The 21,790-nt window shown below is 38.6% G+C and overlaps 1 protein-coding gene across 2 annotated transcripts in view; it reads left to right on the top strand.

The window, feature by feature from the left end:
* The first annotated feature begins 588 nt into the window (after nt 1–588).
* The window catches only part of LOC104602853 (casein kinase 1-like protein 10), a 31,384-nt gene continuing 10,182 nt past the window's right edge, over nt 589–21,790 (top strand). For both annotated transcript variants that reach the window (XM_010266708.3, XM_088894953.1), the window contains exons 1-6: nt 589–1,581; nt 1,719–1,759; nt 3,905–3,974; nt 4,171–4,319; nt 4,442–4,537; nt 12,398–12,468. In XM_010266708.3, coding sequence (XP_010265010.2) covers nt 1,506–1,581; nt 1,719–1,759; nt 3,905–3,974; nt 4,171–4,319; nt 4,442–4,537; nt 12,398–12,468 — 503 coding nt within the window. In that variant the 5' untranslated portion in view covers nt 589–1,505. The remainder of the gene's footprint in view (nt 1,582–1,718; nt 1,760–3,904; nt 3,975–4,170; nt 4,320–4,441; nt 4,538–12,397; nt 12,469–21,790) is intronic.

Raw genomic sequence — 21,790 nt, 5'->3', positions numbered from 1 at the left:
TGTGAATGAGATAAGGCTTGCAAATGGATGACTAAAGAAGACAACACGGATAATAAATTCCAATCGATCCATCCCTTGAAACATACACATACAAGGAACCTTCAATCCCCCATGTGGTGGAGTGGGTCTGAATTTGGACCACCCACCCCCCCAAATTGGCAATATTTAGGTCATTTCGGTTACCAAACTATATAAACAAATAAAGGCAAAGACCATTGCATCAGCACATTTTGAGATGCAAGCAAACAAAGCAGACAAAAGCCGCTGCATTTTTTAGGGATCTGTCGGGTTAGCCATAACCGGGTTTTAAGTTGGGTCGGGTTGAACAAATCCATTTTAAACACGACCGATTGACATCCCCATCATAGCCATTGAGGTAGCGATCTTGCGAAAACGCTCACGCTGATAAACCGTGACAATCTACGTGTTCACCACTCATCGGCTCAAAAACCGAGACGCTAAGAAAATATATTTACTTTTTAAATTTTGGCCAATGAAAGTTTGACACGTTAGGGTTCACACGGTTAGTCCAGCGTGAACGGTCACGCTGGAACCTCACCCTTTATTTAGATGAGTTAGGCAGCGAGAGAGGGAGAGAAAGAGAAAGCAGGTGAGAAAGTTGAGAGAGGGTATCGCTTCGCCCCTCATTATAGTTTCTTTCATTAAGAAAATATAAAAAGAAATAATAATGTAATAAAATAATAGAAAATGGAAAACAAAGGCAAAAATCTCCTCCAGCTTTTCCTCTATCATTTCCTACCCTCTTTTCTCTCTATCCCCCAACATTCATTTTGTTAAAACCTATCGAGAAATCGTTATTTTTTTCCCGAAAATTCGAATTTGTTCGTCTTCAGATCCGTGGATAACATTCGAATTGCTGCCTTTTCTGCCGTGGAATTTGCGGCATTTTGTTTTGGTTTCTGGTGTAAAGTTAATTTCTTTTTTGTAATATTTTGATCAGAGATTCCCTTTTGGGGGATTGTTCTTCAATCGCATTGGATCGGTTCAGCAATGTCGGTTGATGGTTCGAGAATTAGGGTTTCTATTCGCCGTTTGTGAGTGGGGATTTAGGGTTTGATTCTTCCGGTAATGTAGATTTGGGGTTTCATTTTTGGTGGTGGTAGATCAGGGGTTGCTGGATTGTGAAGGAGATTTTAGGGTTGTGATTTTCCTGGTCAATGAGGAGGATTGATTAACTTGTAAGCGCTGTTTTTCGAGGTTCTGGTGCATCTTTTAATTGGAGATTGAGGGATTTAAAGGAATTTTCGGTGGATTATTGAAGAACTAGGAGGTCTCTGTGTATATCGATTAGCGTGTAAAATTTGGTAGCTGTGAGTTTCTTTGGAGATTTAAGGACTTCGGTGGAGGATTTGAAGACGGATCGGTGAGGCATCAGTTGTATTTGTTTTAGTATGGTGAATTTGATTGGAATCTAAACAACGAAAGGGTAAGATTACTATCGTATTCAAGCGATTGGGTTGGAGCTTGCTTAACGGGATTGTATCATGGAGCATGTTATTGGGGGAAAGTTTAAGCTTGGGCGGAAGATCGGGAGTGGATCTTTCGGTGAGCTTTATCTAGGTATGCTGTTTGCTGTTCCTATGTGGTAGTGGTTTTTTTTCCCTCCTCTTTTCTAATTTTCTTTTCTGCATTCCGCATTTCTCTTCCCGCCGATTTCCTGAGAAGTTCCTATTTTTTGGTGCTGCAATTTGATTCAGGGGTTAATGTTCAAAGCGGAGAGGAAGTGGCTATCAAGTTGGTATGACATTCCTTTCGTTCTGGAGATTTTCATTTGTGGTGTAGGACATGGTTTAATTTGTGAATTGCACTTTTGTAATATTAGTCAGTAAACTGTTTTGAATTATTGGGTAGATTAAGCAGGTTCAAACCTTTCCTTCGTTGTGAATATGTTGTTTGTGAAGGAATGAATAACTTTTTGGTATTTAACTCAAAGTGAAGGGAGCACGGAAGCTTACTCCCATGTTTTGCTCCACTATTGTAATCATTTTTATCTATTCTCCTGTTTCTTAAGTTCTTAACCTCTTCCCTTTTTATGCTAATTGCAATAAGCAACGCAAACACTAAACTCCCTCCCTCCTTCTCTTTCTGTCATATGCCTTTTCTCTTTTTTGTTTTTTTTTTTTTTTCATATGATCTCCTTGATATATATTTTGGTTTATCCTCCTCCCCTTTAGCTTTATGGGCTTTTGTTTTTTCAGCATTCATGATCATTAAGTACCATAGGTCCTGACAAAATTTAGTTAATCCAAGAAACCATAAGGATGTTTTCTCTTAGAAAGGGAAAATAAAAACATTATGTATAACACCTTATAACTTGCAAGCGTTCCACCTGAGGTCCAGGCAGTGCAGTTAAGGCAACCAAGCACATATAGGTGCTTTGGGCCTTTTGGCCTGTCAAGGCAAGTTGATGACCAGGTAACAACTAGGCTTCACCCAAGGGAACAAAGATGTAAATAAATCATTACACATCTCATAGCGTATTTATACAATCATACATAAGTATTTACTATTTAGATGGTACCTGATACTTGCTGAAGACATAGTATTAATTGATGAAACTAACAAAGAATTAAGTCCAAAATAGATTTATGGGCAACTGCAGAAACCAGAGATTTTAAAATAAGTAGGGCTAAAACAAAGTATATGCAGTGTAAATTAATAGTAATAGAAGTGTAAACCAGGGTACATGTGAATGCTTATATGGATGAGTGGTAAAACTAGGAAGAAAAGGGTTTGAAATGAAGTCAATGAAGGAACCTACGAGTAGCTCGAATAGGTGATAAAATGAGAGAAAGCAGATTAAATGGTTTGATCATGTGCATAGAAGACCTTTTTTTTTGTTTTGAATTCAAAGCAGATTCTATGTGCATAGAAGACCATTTACAGCACCTGTTAGAAAAAAAAGTTATCTTTAAAGGGGCTAGAAGAGCTAGGGGCATACTGTAAAGGGCTTGGGTGGAAGTAATAAGAAATGATTTAAGTGCCCATAATTTAACAATGGATATGACATTCTATAGAATGTCATTTCATGCTTCTTTGAATAAAATTTACCTTATCTTTATAAAAAAAAATGACACTCTACAGAATGGAATGCTGAAACAGGATTCATGTAGCCAACCCCATATAGATGGGACAAGGCTTAGATTATGGTGATGATACATAAGTATTTAGGAATTTCATGTAAATTTTTAAATATTAAACCAGTAAACGATGAATAACTACTTGTGCTTTATTTTCAGAACTATTGGCAAGATTTTTGAGTAAGGTCTTTGGTTCAAAGGGAAACAACATACACAAAAAAGGATTAAGAGACCTAATTTTTAGCTCTATATGTGTTCTCATTGACCAAAAATGAGTTGCACAACACACATTCATATCAATATGTAAAGGGGGCATAACTAAGATGTCTAGGCAGTGGGCCTCCAAAATGCCCAGGTGATCTCTTAGTCAATGCTTAGGTGATGCTTTAACTGCACTGCATCCAGCCTTGTCTGGCATTGGCATGAAAAACATTTAATGATCCTTCCTTTCCTTAAATGAAGGGAATGAGGAATATGGAACTTCTTTTTTCTTGGCCATTTGGCTATCAGTTTCAGCATCTTATATTTTGAAACAGGTAAAGTATGAATTTATTAAAGAAGAAAAACCATGTGCAACAAGAAGCTGTACACAGGGATTTACAAAAAAACTGCTCAAGCAGCTCTATACCCCCCCACCTCTGCTTTACAAGGGTGTCATATCATGTTGGATATTTCATTTTTTGTTAAAGTTTCATATATGATATTGTATACAGTCATGCTTTTGCCTTATCCTGGTAACATAGTTAATGATTTCTTTAATTTCAAGCTCTCAACCTAAAGTTTCTTTGATATTTTAATTTTAGGAATCTGTGAAGACTAAACACCCTCAACTTCACTATGAATCAAAGTTATATATGCTTCTTCAAGGTGGAAGTAAGTTTCTATCCCCCCCGATGGTAAAGATTTATGGTTATGGAATATAATTATAAGTATTTTCACATGGAAAAGATTGTGTTGTAAACTATCAAAAAAGTGGATGGGTTTAATTTGTTTGATCTATTAAACTTGGACTTTATTCTGATTTATTCTCTTATATTGATCAATAAAAATTTATTCAATTTGTATGAAGCGGGAATTCCCCACCTCAAATGGTTTGGAGTTGAAGGTGATTACAACGTAATGGTTATTGATCTTCTCGGGCCAAGCCTTGAAGACTTGTTCAACTACTGCAATCGGAAGTTCTCCCTGAAAACAGTACTGATGCTTGCTGATCAATTAGTAAGTTAACTCCTTCCCTTTTATTTAGTTCTTTTGTCAAAGCTCAAAACAGTCAATGAGCATTAACTCTATTCTATTTATTTTACTCTCTTTTGATGTTCTATTTTTTTCCTCTTATACAGATTAACAGAGTTGAATATATGCATTCAAGGGGCTTTCTTCACCGTGATATAAAGCCTGATAACTTTTTAATGGGTTTAGGGCGTAGAGCAAATCAGGTACTTTTCAAAATGGTTATTATTACTTGGACATTAAGTTTGTGCATGCATATTAGATAATTCATGTGCTTGTTTACTCTACTTGGAGTTAATTTATTCTTCCTTAAGCCATGATGATCTTTTTAACTCCATGTATATCAGTATATGCTGCTTAACATATTCTTAAGTTTGTTGTGGTTTTGAGCTATAATATGATAGAGAAAAGGATTTTTCATTCTTTGTTAATGACTTGTCTACCTGGAGTTGTTACTTCTTTGTAAGGGTGTTTGGTCCACTTATTTTGCATAAAATTGGAATTAACTGTTGAGTTTAAAAGTAACTTTGTAGTGCCACGATGATTGCATGTATTTTGCAACTTGAATGAGTGCACTCCAATGTTAACTCAGAGGTGTGAGGTGACGCTCTAGGATCTTCTAATGTTTGAGGTGTAAGCCTCAAGATATGAGGGTTAGGTCCCATGAGGCCTCATTTTTTGAAGAAAAAAGCATGAACTAAACTACCAAAAGAAGCTTGAACTAAATTGGGAATAAGGTTAGAAATATGCAATGAAGGACAGCGATTATACATAAGAATGCAAATGCATAGATGAATTTCTCGTAAACAAGGGCCAAAAAGTACTAAAAGCATTCTAAAAATCCTTGTAGACAATTAGAAAGTTCTTAATAAATCAAGATGCCAAGCAGGTCTTCTAAACCCTAAATATTTGTAGAAATATTGATCTTTAACTCCTTATTGTGCCAAGGATCCTAGATCTTACTTCATTTGATGTACAAAACATGTGTAATCAGGTTGGATTTGGATCAGATCCAGTTACATCTGAATCTGATTCAATTATTAACATTCTAAATCCAAATCCGATCCGAAATATCAGACTCGGATTGCATTTGGATTTAACCTGGCTTTGCCTTATTCTCAATAAAATAAAGAAAAAAATCAGTTTTGTGCATCAGTTTATTGAACAGTTGCAACAAATATTAAGGATTTTCAGCCAATCAGTTTATTGAACAGTTGCTATAAGATTTTGGCGAAGGTCCTAGCTGAAAGACTTAAGAAACTTATAGATTCAGTAATATAAAAAAACCAGTTTGAATTTGTCCCTGGCAGGCAAATGCTAGACAGTGTTATGGTGGCCAATGAACTAATAGATTCAAGGAAGAGGGAGGGTAGGCCGGGGTTGTTATGTAAGCTAGACTTGGAGAAAGCCTACGACCATGTGAATTGGAAGTGTTTGGATTTTGTTTTGGAGAGCATGGATTTTGGTTAGAAATGGAGAAACTGGATGAAGGTATGCATTCCCTCTCCAAAATTTTCAGTCTTAGTGAATGGTCAATCAGCATGATTCTTCAAAAGTACTAGAGGCCTTAGACAAGGGGATGCCTTTCCTGTCTTCTATTCATCTGTGTGATGGATATTTTAACTACTTTTGTGAACAAAGTAGGCGAGTTGGGTTTGTGGAAAGGCTTTGAAGCATGTCCAGGGGGGAGAAAGTCCAGCTGCTCCAGTTTTCAGATGGCACTCTTTGCTTCATTGATGCTGAAGTAGATCAACTTGGAATTCTTTTAGGGGTTCTGAGCTGGTTCGAAGTGGTAACAGGGTTGAGAATAAATTGATCTAAGAGTAGACTAATTCCAGTGGGCAGGATTGAGAATCTTGAACCTCTAAATGAGGTTCTGGCCTGTCAAATTGTTTCCTGCCTACCATATACCTTGGTTTGCCTCTAGGAGCCAAGTGTACTTCATCTTTGATTTGGGATCTGATGGTGGAAATGCTGGAAAGAAAGTTAGCTTCTTGGAAAGCCAAATATTTAACTTTGGGAGGCAGGATCACTCTCCTCGAAAGCTCCCTCTCAAATCTAATCTCTTATTTTCTCTCTCTTCCCTATTCCAACAAAAGTGGCCCAAAGGGTGGAAAAAATCCGGAGAGATTTCTTATGGAAAGGTTGGGGTGAGGAAAAAAGAACACACCTGGTCAGTTGGGACCAAATTTGCTCTTCCAAAGGAAAATGAAGTATGAGGATTAGAAAACTGAAAATATTTAATGAAGCCTTTCCTTGAAAAATGGATCTGGAGGTTTGGGACAGAGAGGGATAGCTGGTGGAGGAGACTGGTAGCAGCTAAATATGACACTGACAGAGGTGACTGGATAACTAGATCTAGTGTTAATTCCCTAGGGTGCTCCCTTTGGAAGAAGATCATGGATTTGTACTCCTTGCTGAATAGGGGTCCGGTTCAGAAGGTGGGAAACGGTCAGCATTTAAAATTCTGGAAAGATAAATGGTGTGCAGAAAGGTCTTTGGCACAGTCGTTTCCTCAGTTGTATCTCCTAGCTGACAATCAGGATGCTCTGGTGGCTTATTGCTGTGAAGTCTTAAACAACTCTATCATTTGGAGCCCCTCATTTAAAAGAAACGTCCGGGATTGGGAAATTAATCAAGTGAGGGAGTTGTTTGAGCTGGTATCCAATCAGACCATAAACCTGCTGGAAGAATATAGCTGGAGCTGGATCTGGAGTACGGATCATTTAATGTAAGGTCCTTTGGGAGGTGACGGGACCTGACTTTCCAGCTGTTACTATTTGGAATGTGACAGCCCCTACCCAAGTAAATGCTCTTGCCTCACTAAGAAAAGCCTGTTGAGGAGAGGAATGCAAATTCAGGACTTAAGGTGTGTGTTATGTGGTCAGCAGAAAGAGGACAACAGTCATTTGTTCCTCCACTGTTCTGTTTCGATGTCTTTATGGAATCACTATCTTTTTTTTTTGATGATCTTTATGGAAGCACTATCTTTCCTCTGTGGGTGTATCCTGGGCCATGCCAAATTCTGTGTTGGATCTGATATGGTGCTGGGATTGTTTAAAGCTTTCCATGTTGGATCTTTATGGAAGCACTATCTTTCCTCTGTGGGAGATCAATTCCTGCAGCAGTGATCAGCACTATCTGCGTGGAGAGGAATAATATAGTGTTCCATAACAAGACCAAAGAAGACAGCCTCATTTCTAGTTCCTTTGGAAAAGTGGTTTCTTGGACTGCATCTGTAAAAGGTTTCCAAACCAGGGAGTTTGGAGCCCAGATGAACTCTAGAAGTCTTCTTGAGTTGTAATGTAATCTGGGTTTTGGGCCTGTTTTTGGAGGCCTATTTGTATCCTACTCTTTTTTCTTAATAAAATTACCTTTCCTTTTTTCAAAGACATAATAAAGAAAAAATTAATTATTTTTAAGTTATACATATATAAATCATATATAAATATAAAGGGAAAATCTATGGTACCAAAAAGACATGGTACTGGAAGAGCTTTGACCAATTAAAGCACCCCTGTGAATTGTGATGAAGACCACCTGATTGGTCACCTCTTTTTTGATACCGGTTAATTGGATGTAAGTTTTTCCAGTATCATGTATTTCCGTATCATAGTTGAACCCAAATATTATATATAATATCTATATATGCATTATTGTATTACATATAATTCGACTTGATTTTTTATCATATCAGATGGGGTAAAATCCACATATAATCCGGTTACTAATTGGATGCAGGTTTTAACATCCAACAGATTGCATGTTGAATTTTCGAAGTCCATTGATAGCCCTACCAGTGTCAGCCATCTAATCATTGGTGTCTACACTGAATTCTTCATTCTTCTGGACTCTAATAATTTTTTTATTGATGAGTTCCACTTGATTCTAATATTTGCAAATTCTGGTATTTATAAAAAAAATATTTGCAAATTCTGGTTGATTTTCTTTGCCTAGAGGGTGTTACAACCATACATTGGGGTGTTTACTGCCATAGGTGCTGGGTTTGTCTTGTCTCTGAGAGCTTTTTGGCTACTTTGTTTTATCCATTTATTTCAGTCCTCTTTTATTGGGGGTCAATTCCGTATTGTTTTTTTTATCCTTTATTCTTTTGCAATAGAAGTGTTTTTGATTAATTTTCCCTTGGGAAAGAAGAAAGAAAAGAAAATTGCAAAGATGAACATTAAACTCAACTTTCATGCTAAATGAAGTTTACCGATAACTGGGGATGAACACAATTTGTCAAGGTATCATCACCTAGGTGACAAAAATACAAAGTCAGTGCCTTGCTGTAATATTATTGCTTTGGCTATATCTTATTGCCAAAAAGGCCATTACGAAATGTTGGTTCCAGCTACATCTTATTACCTGTATATTAGTATATTTTTTATGGATAATCAGAAACTTGAATTAATTAGGATAATCCTGTAGTATTATTACAAGCTCGCAGCCCGAGCCAAACAAAAAGATTTAAGAGTACAAGTTAGCTCAAAAGAGATGCTCCCTAGTCACCCGTTGCTTTGCTAAGGCGATTGCTAACGCATTTGCTGAGCTATTAACCCACTAGCCTCTTTATTTCCCTTATTACTTGCCTGAATGCCCTTGAACCATCATCTTTGTTATCATCCAACCCACTATCAACAGAGTAGAGGTGAAACTACTTGACAAAAATGATTTTTCTCAGCTTTCTAACTTGACAATACCATAATCATGCTGGATGGACAGCCTAGTTCATTGGTGGGGTCTTGGTGCATTTTTGCTTCCTTCAAAAAATAGTTTGGACATTTTTTAATGAATAAAATAGTTTTTTTTTTGGTATTCGGTGCTATGCACCATTAATAACTTCCCCCTGACCCCCTTTTCCCTGAAGTGCTGGTTGCGGGATTTGATTCCATGTCAACACTGGAACAAACCAGCTAACACACCAACGAGCCAGCCCTCGATGGATGATGAATAAAATAGTTTGGACCTTTGAATTGTTGTTTTTGGTTGAACATGACATGTGGGCATTTGTGCTCATGTTCCTTCAAGTGGTGGGAGTATGAGAGATTCAGAGAGGTAGGGAAGTAGAGAAGGAGGTGAAAAGGTGGGGCGTGTGAGGAAGGTGTTTTTTGTGATAACAAAAGAAATAGAAATTGAGGACCAAATTTGGGTGGGTCTAGTTAGACTGTGGGGCTCTGGGTATGAGGAAAATGAATGTGAAGATGTGGGGGAGCTGTGTGTAAAAGGAAAAGCATGTAGGGTTCCCGTTTCAGAAGTTTATAAAAGGAAAAGAAAATATACAACTAGGCCATTAAACAAGGATGATGGGATTGGAGATGAAGCTTTTGAAGACAATGACTCAGCTGGGGTTGTTGATGAAACTCGTGTAATTGGAAGGTCAATTGATGTGGAGACTGGTGAATAAAGAAGTGGAAGTGACTAGTGAGTGAAGTTTTGTGCCTATTTTTTATTTTTTTGGGGGGGGGGGTTGCAAGGAAAATGAAGAAAAGTTTAGTGGGCCTTAAGAGGGTAGGGAGAAAAATAAGTTGGAAAAAGAAGATGGTTTTAACTTCGGGGTAGGGGATGCTCAAGATAGTTTGAGATCACATGAAGTGGCAGGGGATGTCAATAAAGAGGATGGAGGGGTGAATGTAGTACAGACTTTTGAAAAGAATGCGGTATTGGAGTAAAGGATCAATGCTTAGCTCGAATGACCTTCAGGTTCCTAAGAAGATTCCTAATTGTGTTAGACATTGTAAAATTGTGAAAACCCATCAAACGGTTTAGGCTTTGAAAGTTTTCTCTAGATTGGAAGAGTGTTTATTTTTGTGTTGGGCCTGACAAGAAGGTGAAGAAGCAAAGAAGGTTTGTGAGAAGAGCAAAGAAGTTCCCATTCAAAGCGTTGGTTTTGATGAGTAATTGAGCATTTTTTTTTTTTTGGTGAAGTGTTAAGTTGGAGTCTAGTGTTTTTTTTTTTTCATTATTTGTTGCTTGTTGGGGGGTTTGGAGTTGGGTAAGTAGTTTGTTTTTGGGAGGAGTAGGTAGGCAGAATTTTAATTGTCTTTTTTGGGTTTGAATGGTTGTTTTGAATTTTGGTTGTAATGTTAAGGGTTTGGAGTTTGTGGTGGGTGAAGGGTTTTCTCTTTCTTCTCTCTGGTGACTTATGTTAGCCTTTCTTCTAATTTCTTTTTCTTTTAATAAATTTTTATTTTTCTACCAAAAAAGATGGTTTTCACTATCTTAGCTAGTTGTACTATGTCTCTAAATGTTTCTGATGAGTCTTTTTTCTATTGCCTGTTGGAGTGACTCATAAGTGTCCTCATTCATGCTCATTTGTTTTTTCCTTCTGCCTTTTCTACGTGGGTTTTTCCTATCCTTTGCATGCCTTTACTTTGATTTTTCTCAGTATGCATGTATTATTTTTTTATTTGTTGTTTCTTGGTAATAAATGCTCCTTACCATAAAGCATGTAAAATTGAAACAATTAAGTGGAGCCTGTTCTGCTACTGTTATCACCTTAAAAATTATCCATGTCAGTTTGATTAGTTGCCACCATGATAACAAAAGATTGACCTGGGGCTTACTGAGAGATCAACTAGGAAGATGTGGCCAATCTTGCTTTATGTTGAAAGACGCTGTTACCTTTTTCTTTGCAATCATTCTAAAATGACCAAAACGAAATATTCTTCATAAAATTTTCTTTTCCACTAGAAGCTTTTTGTAAGCCATTTTGAAAGGTCAAATAAAATTTAAGATAAATTACCTTAATGTTGGCGAATTAGGCAAATAATCTTGTAAACTTGCACTGAATTTAAAATTGGTATTCATTTTCCTTGGTTTCATAGCTTGCCCGATGGACAAGAGGGGCTTCAAGAAAAGTAGTGTTTTCTGACTTGTATAAATCCAGTAAGCAAACAATGAATCTATGGGTATCTGAACCTGATTATCTGGGAAAAAGCAGAATGCTTGATACAAGAATGGGAGGTCCATTCGAACAACTTGTTATAATAGAAATGTGCTATATTCTAAAATCAATTCATCAAGTGGATGATAAAATCCTAGGAATTCTAGTAGAAATTATGTGCTTGTTACTCAAAAACCTCTTAGAGGAAGGGTCAAGAAAGGAGAGACAACAGGTAGGAGAAATGGAAGTTTAGGCTTTAGGGGGGATGTGGTGTTGCTTATATTTTACAGGAGATGCTTATTTATAAATCTGATCATATTGAAACTTAACGGGGCTCTGTTTACTTAAGATTTTCATCTGAATTACCTGGGTTGCCATTTGACTTAAGGGAGAAAGACTGCTAAAACAGTATCATATTTTATGTCATATGGTGTCAAAGTTGTGATCAGATTTTGCTTGTGCTTTAAAGTTCTTGATATTAATGTGAGAGTTGGATTGTTAAAAACTTTTTGAGCTATAAAGAGAAGAAAAATAAAAGAAAGAATTAGCTTTGGGGGGTCAGATATGTGTTTCAGGGGTTCTCTATGTATAAATATTTAATTTCCTTTGTTGTTTTGCTGTTAATGGCAGGTATACATCATTGACTATGGCCTTGCAAAAAAATATAGGGATCTTCAAACTCATAAGCACATACCATACAGGCAGTGTTTTAAAAGGCATGGGAGGTGTATGCCTGGAGGCGCTTCCAAAACGCCCTGAGGCGTATGCCAGAGGCGCTGACACCTCTGAGGCGTTCATGCGCTTCTTTCATGAGGCGTGCTAGAGGTGTACGCCTCGTGCGCTTTTTTCATGAGGCATGCTAGAGGTGTACGCCTCGTGCACATCTTATAAAAATGACAAAAAAAGAAAAAAGAAAAAAAAAGGAAAGGTAAAGAAAAGAAAGGGAAGGGAAAGAAAAAGAAAGAAAAGAAAAAAAGAGAAGGGAAGAGAATAAAAGATAAGGGGAAGGAAAGTGGTTTGCCCCCCTTTCGACAAGACCCCCCCTTTCAACTAATGTTATGCATCTTTATTCTTCTTAATATAAAAGATTTTTATTACAAATAAAGAAAAAATGAGATCCCCCTTCCTCTTCTTAATATAAAATACTTAATTTCCTTTGTTGTTTTGCTGTTAATGGCAGGTATACATCATTGACTATGGCCTTGCAAAAAAATATAGGGATCTTCAAACTCATAAGCACATACCATACAGGTACATCAACTGTATTCTGGTATTTACTTTGAAATGTGGTTGGATGCTGTTCCTGTTGTTTACCTTGTTTCTTTGTGGACTTCCATTCATTTCATCAGCCAACCATAGGACTTGTTTATGTAAATTATAATAGAAATATTTGTAACTTTTATTGTTTTTCATCCTTGTTAATATTTAGGAGAATAGAGAAAAGGAAGAGAAGGGTCTTTTGGACTAAAATCTTAGCTATTAAGGGTTGGCTTATCTGAAATGCTTAAGCTAATATTCTCCTGAACTCTGCCAAAAAAAGTAAATAAATAGATAAATAAATCTGAATAAAAAAAGTGAATAGATAGTTAAAATGACACTGCAAGAACAAACCTGTACAAAGAGGAAAAACAATTTTTATGTCCTCTGAAATGAAGGGGCAGACACATAAATGTGGAGAAAATGAAGAGATTTTCTCCACATTTTAGGGGCTTAACCAAGCAAACATAAATGAAGGGGCAGACACATAGTGATCAAGGCGACACCTAGGCAACAATGCACCCTTAGAGGCTTGCCTAGGGTCTCAACAGGACCCCTCTTTCGGCTAGTGTTATGCATCTTCATTTTTCTTAATACAAGACCTCTTTCATATAAAAGAAATAAGAAAAACGGGATGAGATCCTCCTTCCACCTCCTAACTCTTGTGTTCTGGAACCACGCCTCACGCCCCCTAGTAATGGAAGGCTTTGCGTCACGCCTCCGCATTTTAAAACATTGACTCCGAACAGAGAAAGACTAAATACTCTCTCTCTCTCTCTCTCCCCCTCCCCCCCCTTTACAACAAGGCTGTGGATCTATCATTTATAATGTTTTTGGAGCTACTTGGAGCACACTTTTGGAAATGGAGTTGTTCTCAAATCGGTTGTACTATTTCTGCAATAAGATGGAAGAAGCTGTAGCATTGTGCAGGGGCAGCAATTATTTTTTTGAAAAATCAAGAAATAATTTCATTAAAAGGAAAAAGAGTTACATCCTAACATCCTTGGTTGTCTAGATGACACACCGCATACATTCGCAAAACTTCAAATTAAAAATGATTCTACATTTCAAGGCTGTAATTCAAGGGTATTCCAGAAAATTTCCAACAAATCTGCCTTAGATACTTGATCAAAATCTGGAAGTCTGAGAACCCATTCTGAAATCATATTTGTCACTGCAGCTACCATGTATTCAATGTTGTTTATCTATTCTCAAAAACTCTTCTATTTCTCTCCCTCCATATAGACCAACATACTGCAAAAGGGACACAACTCCACATCATCCTAGCTATCTTACTGCCTCTGAGTTTTGGCCACAAAGAGAATATTTCTGCTGAAGTCGATGGATTGAACCCACTTGCCCAAAACAGAAAAGAGAACTTCCATATGGAACTTGCTATTGAGCATGAAAAGAACAAATGGAAAACTGTTTCTTCCTCCTGATTACAGATATGACACCAGTTGGCAAGATGAAAACCTCTAGATTTCAGGTGATCAGAGGTGAGAATGCTGTCATGAGCTACCAGCCGTGCGAATGCTTCTACCCTTGGGGGGACTGGGTTACCCCAAATTCCCTTTATCTGGTCTGAACCCCTTTCTTCTCTTGTAGGGGTTGAAGTTGAAAGAATTTAAGGACATTGAAAGAATTAAGGTAGAGTTGTAGGAAGGGAGCTGGAAGGTAGAGTTGTAGGGAGGGAGGAGGAAGATGACTGGAGGGTTTATGGAGAGAAAATTTGGTAGTTAGTGTGTGGCTCATTTGAAGATCTGGTAAGAAAGGAAGAAGCAGGAAATACTACTGTAGATGGACTGGGAAAACAAGAAGGCTTTCAGCCGGAGAGGGATGTAACTGGGGAGCTTAGGGAGAATGGAGGGGAACCCGTGGTCGATTTAGTAGGGAAGATAGGGTTGAAGTTGAAAGAATTAAAGGACGTTAAAATGTACTCCAAAAAGAAGGGGGGGGGGAAGGAAGCTCAAAGAAAAAGAAACAAATAGAGGTGGAAAGACTGAATTCTGATGTAGCAGAGGATTTGGAGTTTAAGCGCAAGGGGGGATAGAAGGAAGGGAAAGAAGTAGAGGGAAGAGTGGACTAGGGGTCTTCTTGATTCAAGTTGACATGAAGATAATAAGTTGGAATGTTAGGGGCTGGGCAGTGGTAGGAAAAGGAGGTAATAAAGAATTTACTTAGAAAGGAGAATACTGATATAGTGATGTTACAAGAAACAAAAGTGGTCAAGATGGATAGGAGATGGGTAAGAAGTTCATGGATTTCTAGAGGCATAGGCTGGTCCTTTGTACCGTTGTGGGGAGCTTCAGGGGGCATTGTAACATTGTGGAGGAAGGAGGTGGAGTCACTAGAAGAGTTAATAGGCCGATTCTTGGTATCCTTAAAGCTCAAGAACTTGGGTGTTGACGAATGTTTATGGTCCCAATAGATATAGACAGGGAAGCGAATTTTGGGAGGAGCTTTGTGATATTAGAGCATTATGGAATGCGCCTTGGTGCTTAGGTGGAGATTTCAATGTGGTTAGGTTTTCTAGTGAGACAAACAACCCCAACCAGCTAGTCTCTACGAGTATAAGGAAATTAACGAGTTCATTGAGTTTTGTGAGCTTAAGGAAATACTTACTCAATAGAGTGTGTTCACTTGGTCTAACTTACAAGTCCCCCCCTAACTACTCAAAATTGGATAGGTTTTTATTTAATATTGAATGGGAAGAACATTGGATAGGACTGTTGGCAAGAGCTTTACCGTAAGTTACCTCTAACCACTGCCCAATCAGTATTGGTACTAGTGTTTTAAAAGGTGTGGGAGGCGTGCGCTTGGAGTCCAGGCAAGGTGCTCCCAAAACGCCCTAAGGCATATGCTAGAGGCGCTGACACCTATGAGGCATACGCCTCAGTGTAAGAGACATACATTTCATGTGCTTTTTTCATGAGGCGTGCTTGAGGCGTACGCCTCATGAGCCTCATGCACATCTTATATAAAAACACAGAAAAAAAGAAAAAAAGGAAAGGAAAAGAAAGGGAAGGGAAAGAAAAAGAAAGAGAAGAAAAAAATATTTTTATTAAAAATAAAAGATTTATATTAAAAAAAGAAAGAGAAGAAAAAAAGGAGAAAAGGAAAGAAAAGGGAAGGGAAGGAAATAAAAGATTTTTTTTTATTTAAAATAAAGAAAAAATGAGATCCCCCCTTCCTCTCCTTCCTCCTCCTAACCCCCTCCTCTTAAGGAGGCTTACGCCTCCTTGTGTTTGGGAGGCTTATGCCTCTTGCGTTCTGAACTACGCCTCATGCCTCTAGGTAGTGGAACTCCTCGCGTAATGCCTCCACATTTTAAAACATTAATTGGTACTAAAGATTTCTCAAGTGGTCCCAGTGATTTAAAAGGCATGCCTAGGTGCACAGGTGAGGCGCATTTTGGGGTATGCGCCTCGCTCAAGTCCTAGGCACACCTCTTTCAAAAGGCGCATGCCTGGTGCGCCTTAGCCCAGGCGTGCGTCTTGCCTCGAGGGCCATGCTACAAAGGCGACGTAGAATAACAAATGCAATATGTTTTACATCACATTAACTACTTGAAGCAATGCAATTAAGGAAAAAAAGAGATTATGGGTTTTACCAGTGATTTAAAAGGCGCGGCTAGGCGCACATGTGAAGCGCATTTTGGGGTATGCGCCTCGCTCAGGTCCTAGGCGCACCTCTTTCAAAAGGCGCGCGCTTGGTGCGCCTAGGCGTGCGCCTGATGCGCCCTACGCCTCTGCCCAGGTGCGCGCTTTTTGCTGTTTTTTGAGTCTAATGGTTGGGCCGGGGGCTCCGCCCTCGAACCCTCGACCACGCCCCTTGAGGCAATTCCGAACAAGTCTATGTTAGTGTCTGAAATTCTTATTTCTCACATAGACTTGTTCGGGCTTGCCTCGAGGGGGATGCTACAAAGGCGACTCATAGAATCAAGAATGCAATATGTTTTAGATCACATTAACTACTTGAAGTAATGCAATTAAGGAAAAGAGGTTGCGGGTTTTACATGCTTGAAAATGCTTTATATGTTTGCTTTTTTTTTTAAATTTTCATTTGAATACACTTTACATGTTATGTTTATGTATTTTAATTTTAGATAATAGGTTTTTTAAATCATTTATTTTAAACTTCAAGTTTATATTTTTAATATTTTTGCATTTTTTAATTTTTTTTGGCATTTTTTGACTTTTTTTTTTAATTTTTTAGCTTTTTTTTGTAATTTTGCGCCTTACGCCTCAGGCGCAAATTGGCCCTTGCACTTTTAAAACACTGAGTGGTCCCAAACCTTTCAGGTTTGAAAACATGTGGTTGACACACTCGAGTTTCATTCACAATGTGGAGGACCGGTGGGGAACAGAATTGAGGGGAGTGTTTTGGAAAGGGGTTAAATTTGACAAAAAATTTACAAAGGCTTAAAAGTGAAATCAAAGAGTGGAACAAAGAACATTTTGGAAGAATTGAGGAAAAGAAATTATTGGTAACCTCTCTAATAAAGCAGATAGATGATAAGGAGAGTCAAGATTTGATAAGAGAGGAAGACAAGGTCTTGAGATGGTCCTTGAAAAAAGAATTGGAAGAAACTTTACTAAGGGAAGAGACATGTTGGAGACAAAAATCGAGGCGCCAATGGATTAAAGAGAGGGATGGCAATACTAAGTTCTTCCATGCACTTGCTAATGGTAGAGGAGGAAAAATTTTGTGGAGAAATTAGAAGTGAACGGAGAAACATTGACTGACCAAGAACAAGAAGAGTTTGCCAACTGTTTTGTCAATCATTTTAAATATGTGAGAAATTAGAAGTGAACGGAGAAACATTGACTGATCAAGAACAAGAAGAGATTGCCAACTGTTTTGTCAATCATTTTAAATCCGTGTTTAAAAGACAAGTTAATGTGGGAACCTTTGTGGATGGATTGGAATGGCCTAGGCTGAACCAAGAGTCGGCAAGAATATTGGAGAGAGATTTTGATCTAGAAGAGATAAAAGGGGTAATGTTCTCAATGGATACGTCAAAAGCACCAGGACTGGATGGATTCTTGATGGCTTTTAATCAAGATTGCTGGGAGATGATTAAGTTGGATCTTTGGGCAGTTTTTGAGGAATTTGCTTATGAACATTTCATAAGCTCGAGGATTAACTGCACCTTTTTAGCATTAATTCTCAAGAAGGGTGATGCCACTCAACCGAGAGATTTCAGACCCATAAGCCTAGTGAATAGCATCTACAAAATCTTGGCCTTAAGATTAAATTTGGTCCTCCCCGACTTAATCAACCACTCCCAAGGCGTGTTCATTCAGGGAAGACAAAGCACTGACCAAATTTTGTTAGCTAATGATTGTGTAGAGGATTTAAGGAAAAGGGGAGAGAAGCGCTTTGTGTGTAAATTGGACTTGGAGAAAGCCTATGACAATTGACATAGTTGATTGGTCTTTTCTTTTGGACATCCTGAGAAATTTTGGGTTTGAAGAAAGGTGGTGTGGTTGGATTGAAGGTTGCTTGAAAAGTTGTCATTAGACAGTCTTAATTAATGGAGTGGTTAGAGACTTCTTCGCTACAACCAGAAGATTGAGGCAAGGGGACCCTCTTTCTCCATTCTTGTTTGCTTTGATGGCTGAGGTTTTTAGTAAACTTATCTCAAAAGCAGATTTGTTGGGCCTTTTTAGAGCTTGGAGGGTGGGGAGAGAAAGTACGATGATTACACATTTGCAGTTTGCCGACAATACAATAATTTCTTGTGAAGGTGCAGACCCTGAGAAAGCAAGGAACTTGAAGCAGGTGCTAAAATTGTTTGAATTTATATCTAAGTTGAAGATTAATTTTGGAAAGAGCTGCGTGGTGGGGATGAACTTGGGAGAGGAGGAGGTGTCTAGGGTTGCCGAGACTTTAGGTTGTTCTACCACTAGATGGCCACTAAAATACCAAGGCTTGCCTTGCCCTTAGGAGCCAACCCAAGGGAAGGAAACTTTTGGAACCCTATTCTTGACAGTTGTACTAGGAAATTGTGAGCTTGAAGAGGAACTATGTTTCGTTGGGGGGTCATATTACCTTGATAAAGTCTACTTTAGCAAACCTGGCAGTTTATTACCTTTCAGTCTTTAAGATGCTACAAAGGTAGGTGCTGAAAGTGGAAAAGATGATGAGGGATTTCTTATGGGAGCCGGGAGAAGGAAGAAGGTGGGAGGTAGTCTGCAAGAGAAGGAAGAAGGTGGGAGGTAGTCTTGGATTGGCCTGTTTCTTAGTTGTTCTTTTGTTTTTTTTTTTTCTGTTTGATCTGTTGTGTTAATTTCTGTTTTTCTCTTTCTTTTTTGCTAGCAAATGGGAACTTTTTCTACAAAAAAAAGACCAAGCCGCTCTACTTCTTAAAACCCTTGACCCGGTTTTCTTAGACCATTCCAAACCAGATGCTAGAATTTGGACTCCCAACTCTTTGGGCATCTTTTCATGTGCTTCCTTCTTCTCCCTGTTGTGTTACCCCCCCAACCCTCAATCTTTGTTTTGTAATGAAGTTTGGTCTAAACCCTTCCCCCCAAGGTTGGAGCTCTTTGTTGTGAAGTTTCTCTTTGGAAAATAAACACTTTGAACGTCCTACAGAAGAAAAGACCCAATCTTAGTATTTCCCTCAGTTGGTGCATGCTTTGTAAAGCTAATGGAGAAAGCTGTCACCACCTCCTAATTGGGAGATTTTTGGTCTCTATGGTTGCAGGTGGACGATGCCCTTGCAAATTGAGGGACTCTTTGACCCTACAAGCTTTTGGTGGCCTAAGAGAAGTGGGAGAGTTTTATGGAGATGCATTAGGGCTGCTTTGGTTTGGACAGTTTGGGAGGAAAGAAATAGTAGGATCTTCAATTCAATGATAAAGAGAGGGATGAGGATTCTATTTGGGATTGTTTTCTAAACAGGGCCATTAATTGGGCTAAAGCATCAGAACTCTTTGCACAATTCTCTCTAGCTGACTTGTGGAGAAACTGGGAAGTAATTGCAAAATCATCTTCTGTTAAGAACAAACCAGTTGTTGCTTGGAGGGCCCCTGAAGAAGGTTTTTTCAAGCTAAACTTTGACGGTAGCAGTCTTGGCAATCTCAGGCCTTCCGGTATTGGAGGTGTGTTTAGGAATGCAGAGGGTCAGGTTGTTGCCTTGTTTTCTGGCCCAATATGAGTGCGGGATGCAGTTAATGCAAAGGTCCAAACAGTCTTACAAGGAGCACAGCTAGCAAAAGATTTAAACTTCACAAGATTGGTCATTGAAGGAGACTCTAAACTTGTAATTGGATGGCTGAAAGAGCCAGGGACTGTAGCGTGGTCATATAGGGGGGCGATGAGAAAATTTAAGTGGCTAACATCCAATTTAACAGTAAGAGTTCAGTGGGAAAGGAGATCAGCTAATGGGATGGCAGATCTTCTTGCCAAACAAGGGGTGCATAGGGATCAAGTATTCTGGGCTCAGTTGTAATTTTGCTTTGTTTTTTGAGGCAGCATCTCGCACCTCTCTATGGGAGCGAGAGGTATCACTTTTTTACTTATAAAAAAAAAAGACTTAACTGTAAATCTGCCTTCCTTACGTTCTTTCCACCAAAGACCATCTTCTACATCTCTAGAAATGCTGGTTCCTTCTAATTTTTCCAGCAGCATAATACACTATTCCACTTCTTGATCTAGAAGATGCCTTCTGAACTTTAGATTCCAGATCAGTTGCTCCCCTCTCCACTCGCAGCACTGGGCTATTGAGACTTGTTCTGTTAGCTTGTATAATCTTGGGCACACCTCACATAACTACCCTATTTCAAGCCACTCATCTTCCCAAAACCTCACTCTAGAGCCTTCCCCCACTTTAAACTTAATCAATTTTCTGAAATCTTAATTGAAACTTATCATTCCATTCCAAACACTCACCCTGTATGAACTTCTCACTTCCCTTGGTTCCCACCCGACTCTTATAACACCATATTTCCCAACTACCACTCTCCTCCATAAAGCCTCCCTCTCCCTTCCCTAGTGGCCTAGCCCAAACCTCCACAACCATTTCCCTAGAAGTGATTTGCTTATTAACTTAACCCTTCTCAACCCCAGCTCACCCTCTCCTTGGGCTTGCACACCTTCTCCCACTTAACCAAGTGATACTTTTTGGCCCCCTCACGTCTTTCCAATAGATTTCTCTTTGAATCTTCTCAACCTTCATAGCCACCTCATTTGATACTCTCAGCCTGGAAAGGTAATAGCAGTGTCCTGGTGCAGGGGCAGCATCTTTATGGAGGGTTGGTGTTAGAGGAGCTCTAGTACATTTTGAAAATTAAGTCCACGACACAGACAGCTTCATTAACCTGTTTGTGATTAGGACTATCCATTGGTTGAAGACTGTAGAAGTGTTTAAAAGGTTTACAGTGGACTCAATCTTAAGAAGCTAGAATGTTGTGACCAGCTTTTCTCCCCCAAGAAATGTAATAGCAGTAACCTGGACTGCACCTGCAATTGGTAGTTTTAACTTTTGAATTAAATTTGATGGAAATTGCATAATAAGATGATTTTTTTATATATATATAAGCATAATAAGATGGTTTTAATGAGTTATTTGGAGTCGGAGCCATCTCAGACTGATAATTCTGTGAAACCTGACCTGTTAGCTCTCTTACGAGGGCTGAAATTGGTGCATAGCATAGTTTGGAATGGAATGGTGGTTGAAGGAGAATGTCAAGTGGTTATAAGATGGGGATACATTCAAATTCTGAAGGACCTTGGGGTTTAAGATACTTGGTTAGGAAAGTACTTCTATATCTTCCAATCTGAACTGCTCGCTCAGAAGCCTCAGATGGATTCCTAGGTCCGCTAACAGTTTAGCACTTACAATTCTCTAGTCTTAGATAGGTGTCAACAAAATGAATTAGAATGGGGAATGCCAGTGGCCCAGGTTAGGTGCAAATGTCTGTCTTAGTATTAGTGTGGTCCATGGCTCTATATGGGATCTTCATATTCCTCCAAGTCAATTGGAAGGTAGTTTAATAGCTCAGCCTTTCAATAGCTCAGCCTTCAATGCCCAAGATCTCAATAGCTCAGCCTTCAATGCCCAAGATCTCAGAATCAAGTTGTAGGTGGATTATGGAATGGACCTGTAAGTAGATGCCTAGATCACCATCCAAGCCTTATCCCATCTATATGGGATTGGCTATACTTGTTTTTTTTTTTGTTGAAGATAAATAAAGAAGAAAATTTTTTAAACTAAAGTAAAATGGATGACAAAAAGGTGATAAGGCATCACTCAACACCAACAAACAACCAAACCACCCCTAAAAACTAACAAAACCACCTGGCA

Source organism: Nelumbo nucifera, chromosome 1 (assembly GCF_055504915.1).
Source record: "Nelumbo nucifera cultivar China Antique chromosome 1, China Antique-T2T, whole genome shotgun sequence".
Taxonomy (NCBI): domain Eukaryota; kingdom Viridiplantae; phylum Streptophyta; class Magnoliopsida; order Proteales; family Nelumbonaceae; genus Nelumbo; species Nelumbo nucifera.
The sequence above is the reverse complement of the archived record's forward strand: the minus strand, read 5'-3'. Positions and strand labels throughout refer to the sequence as shown.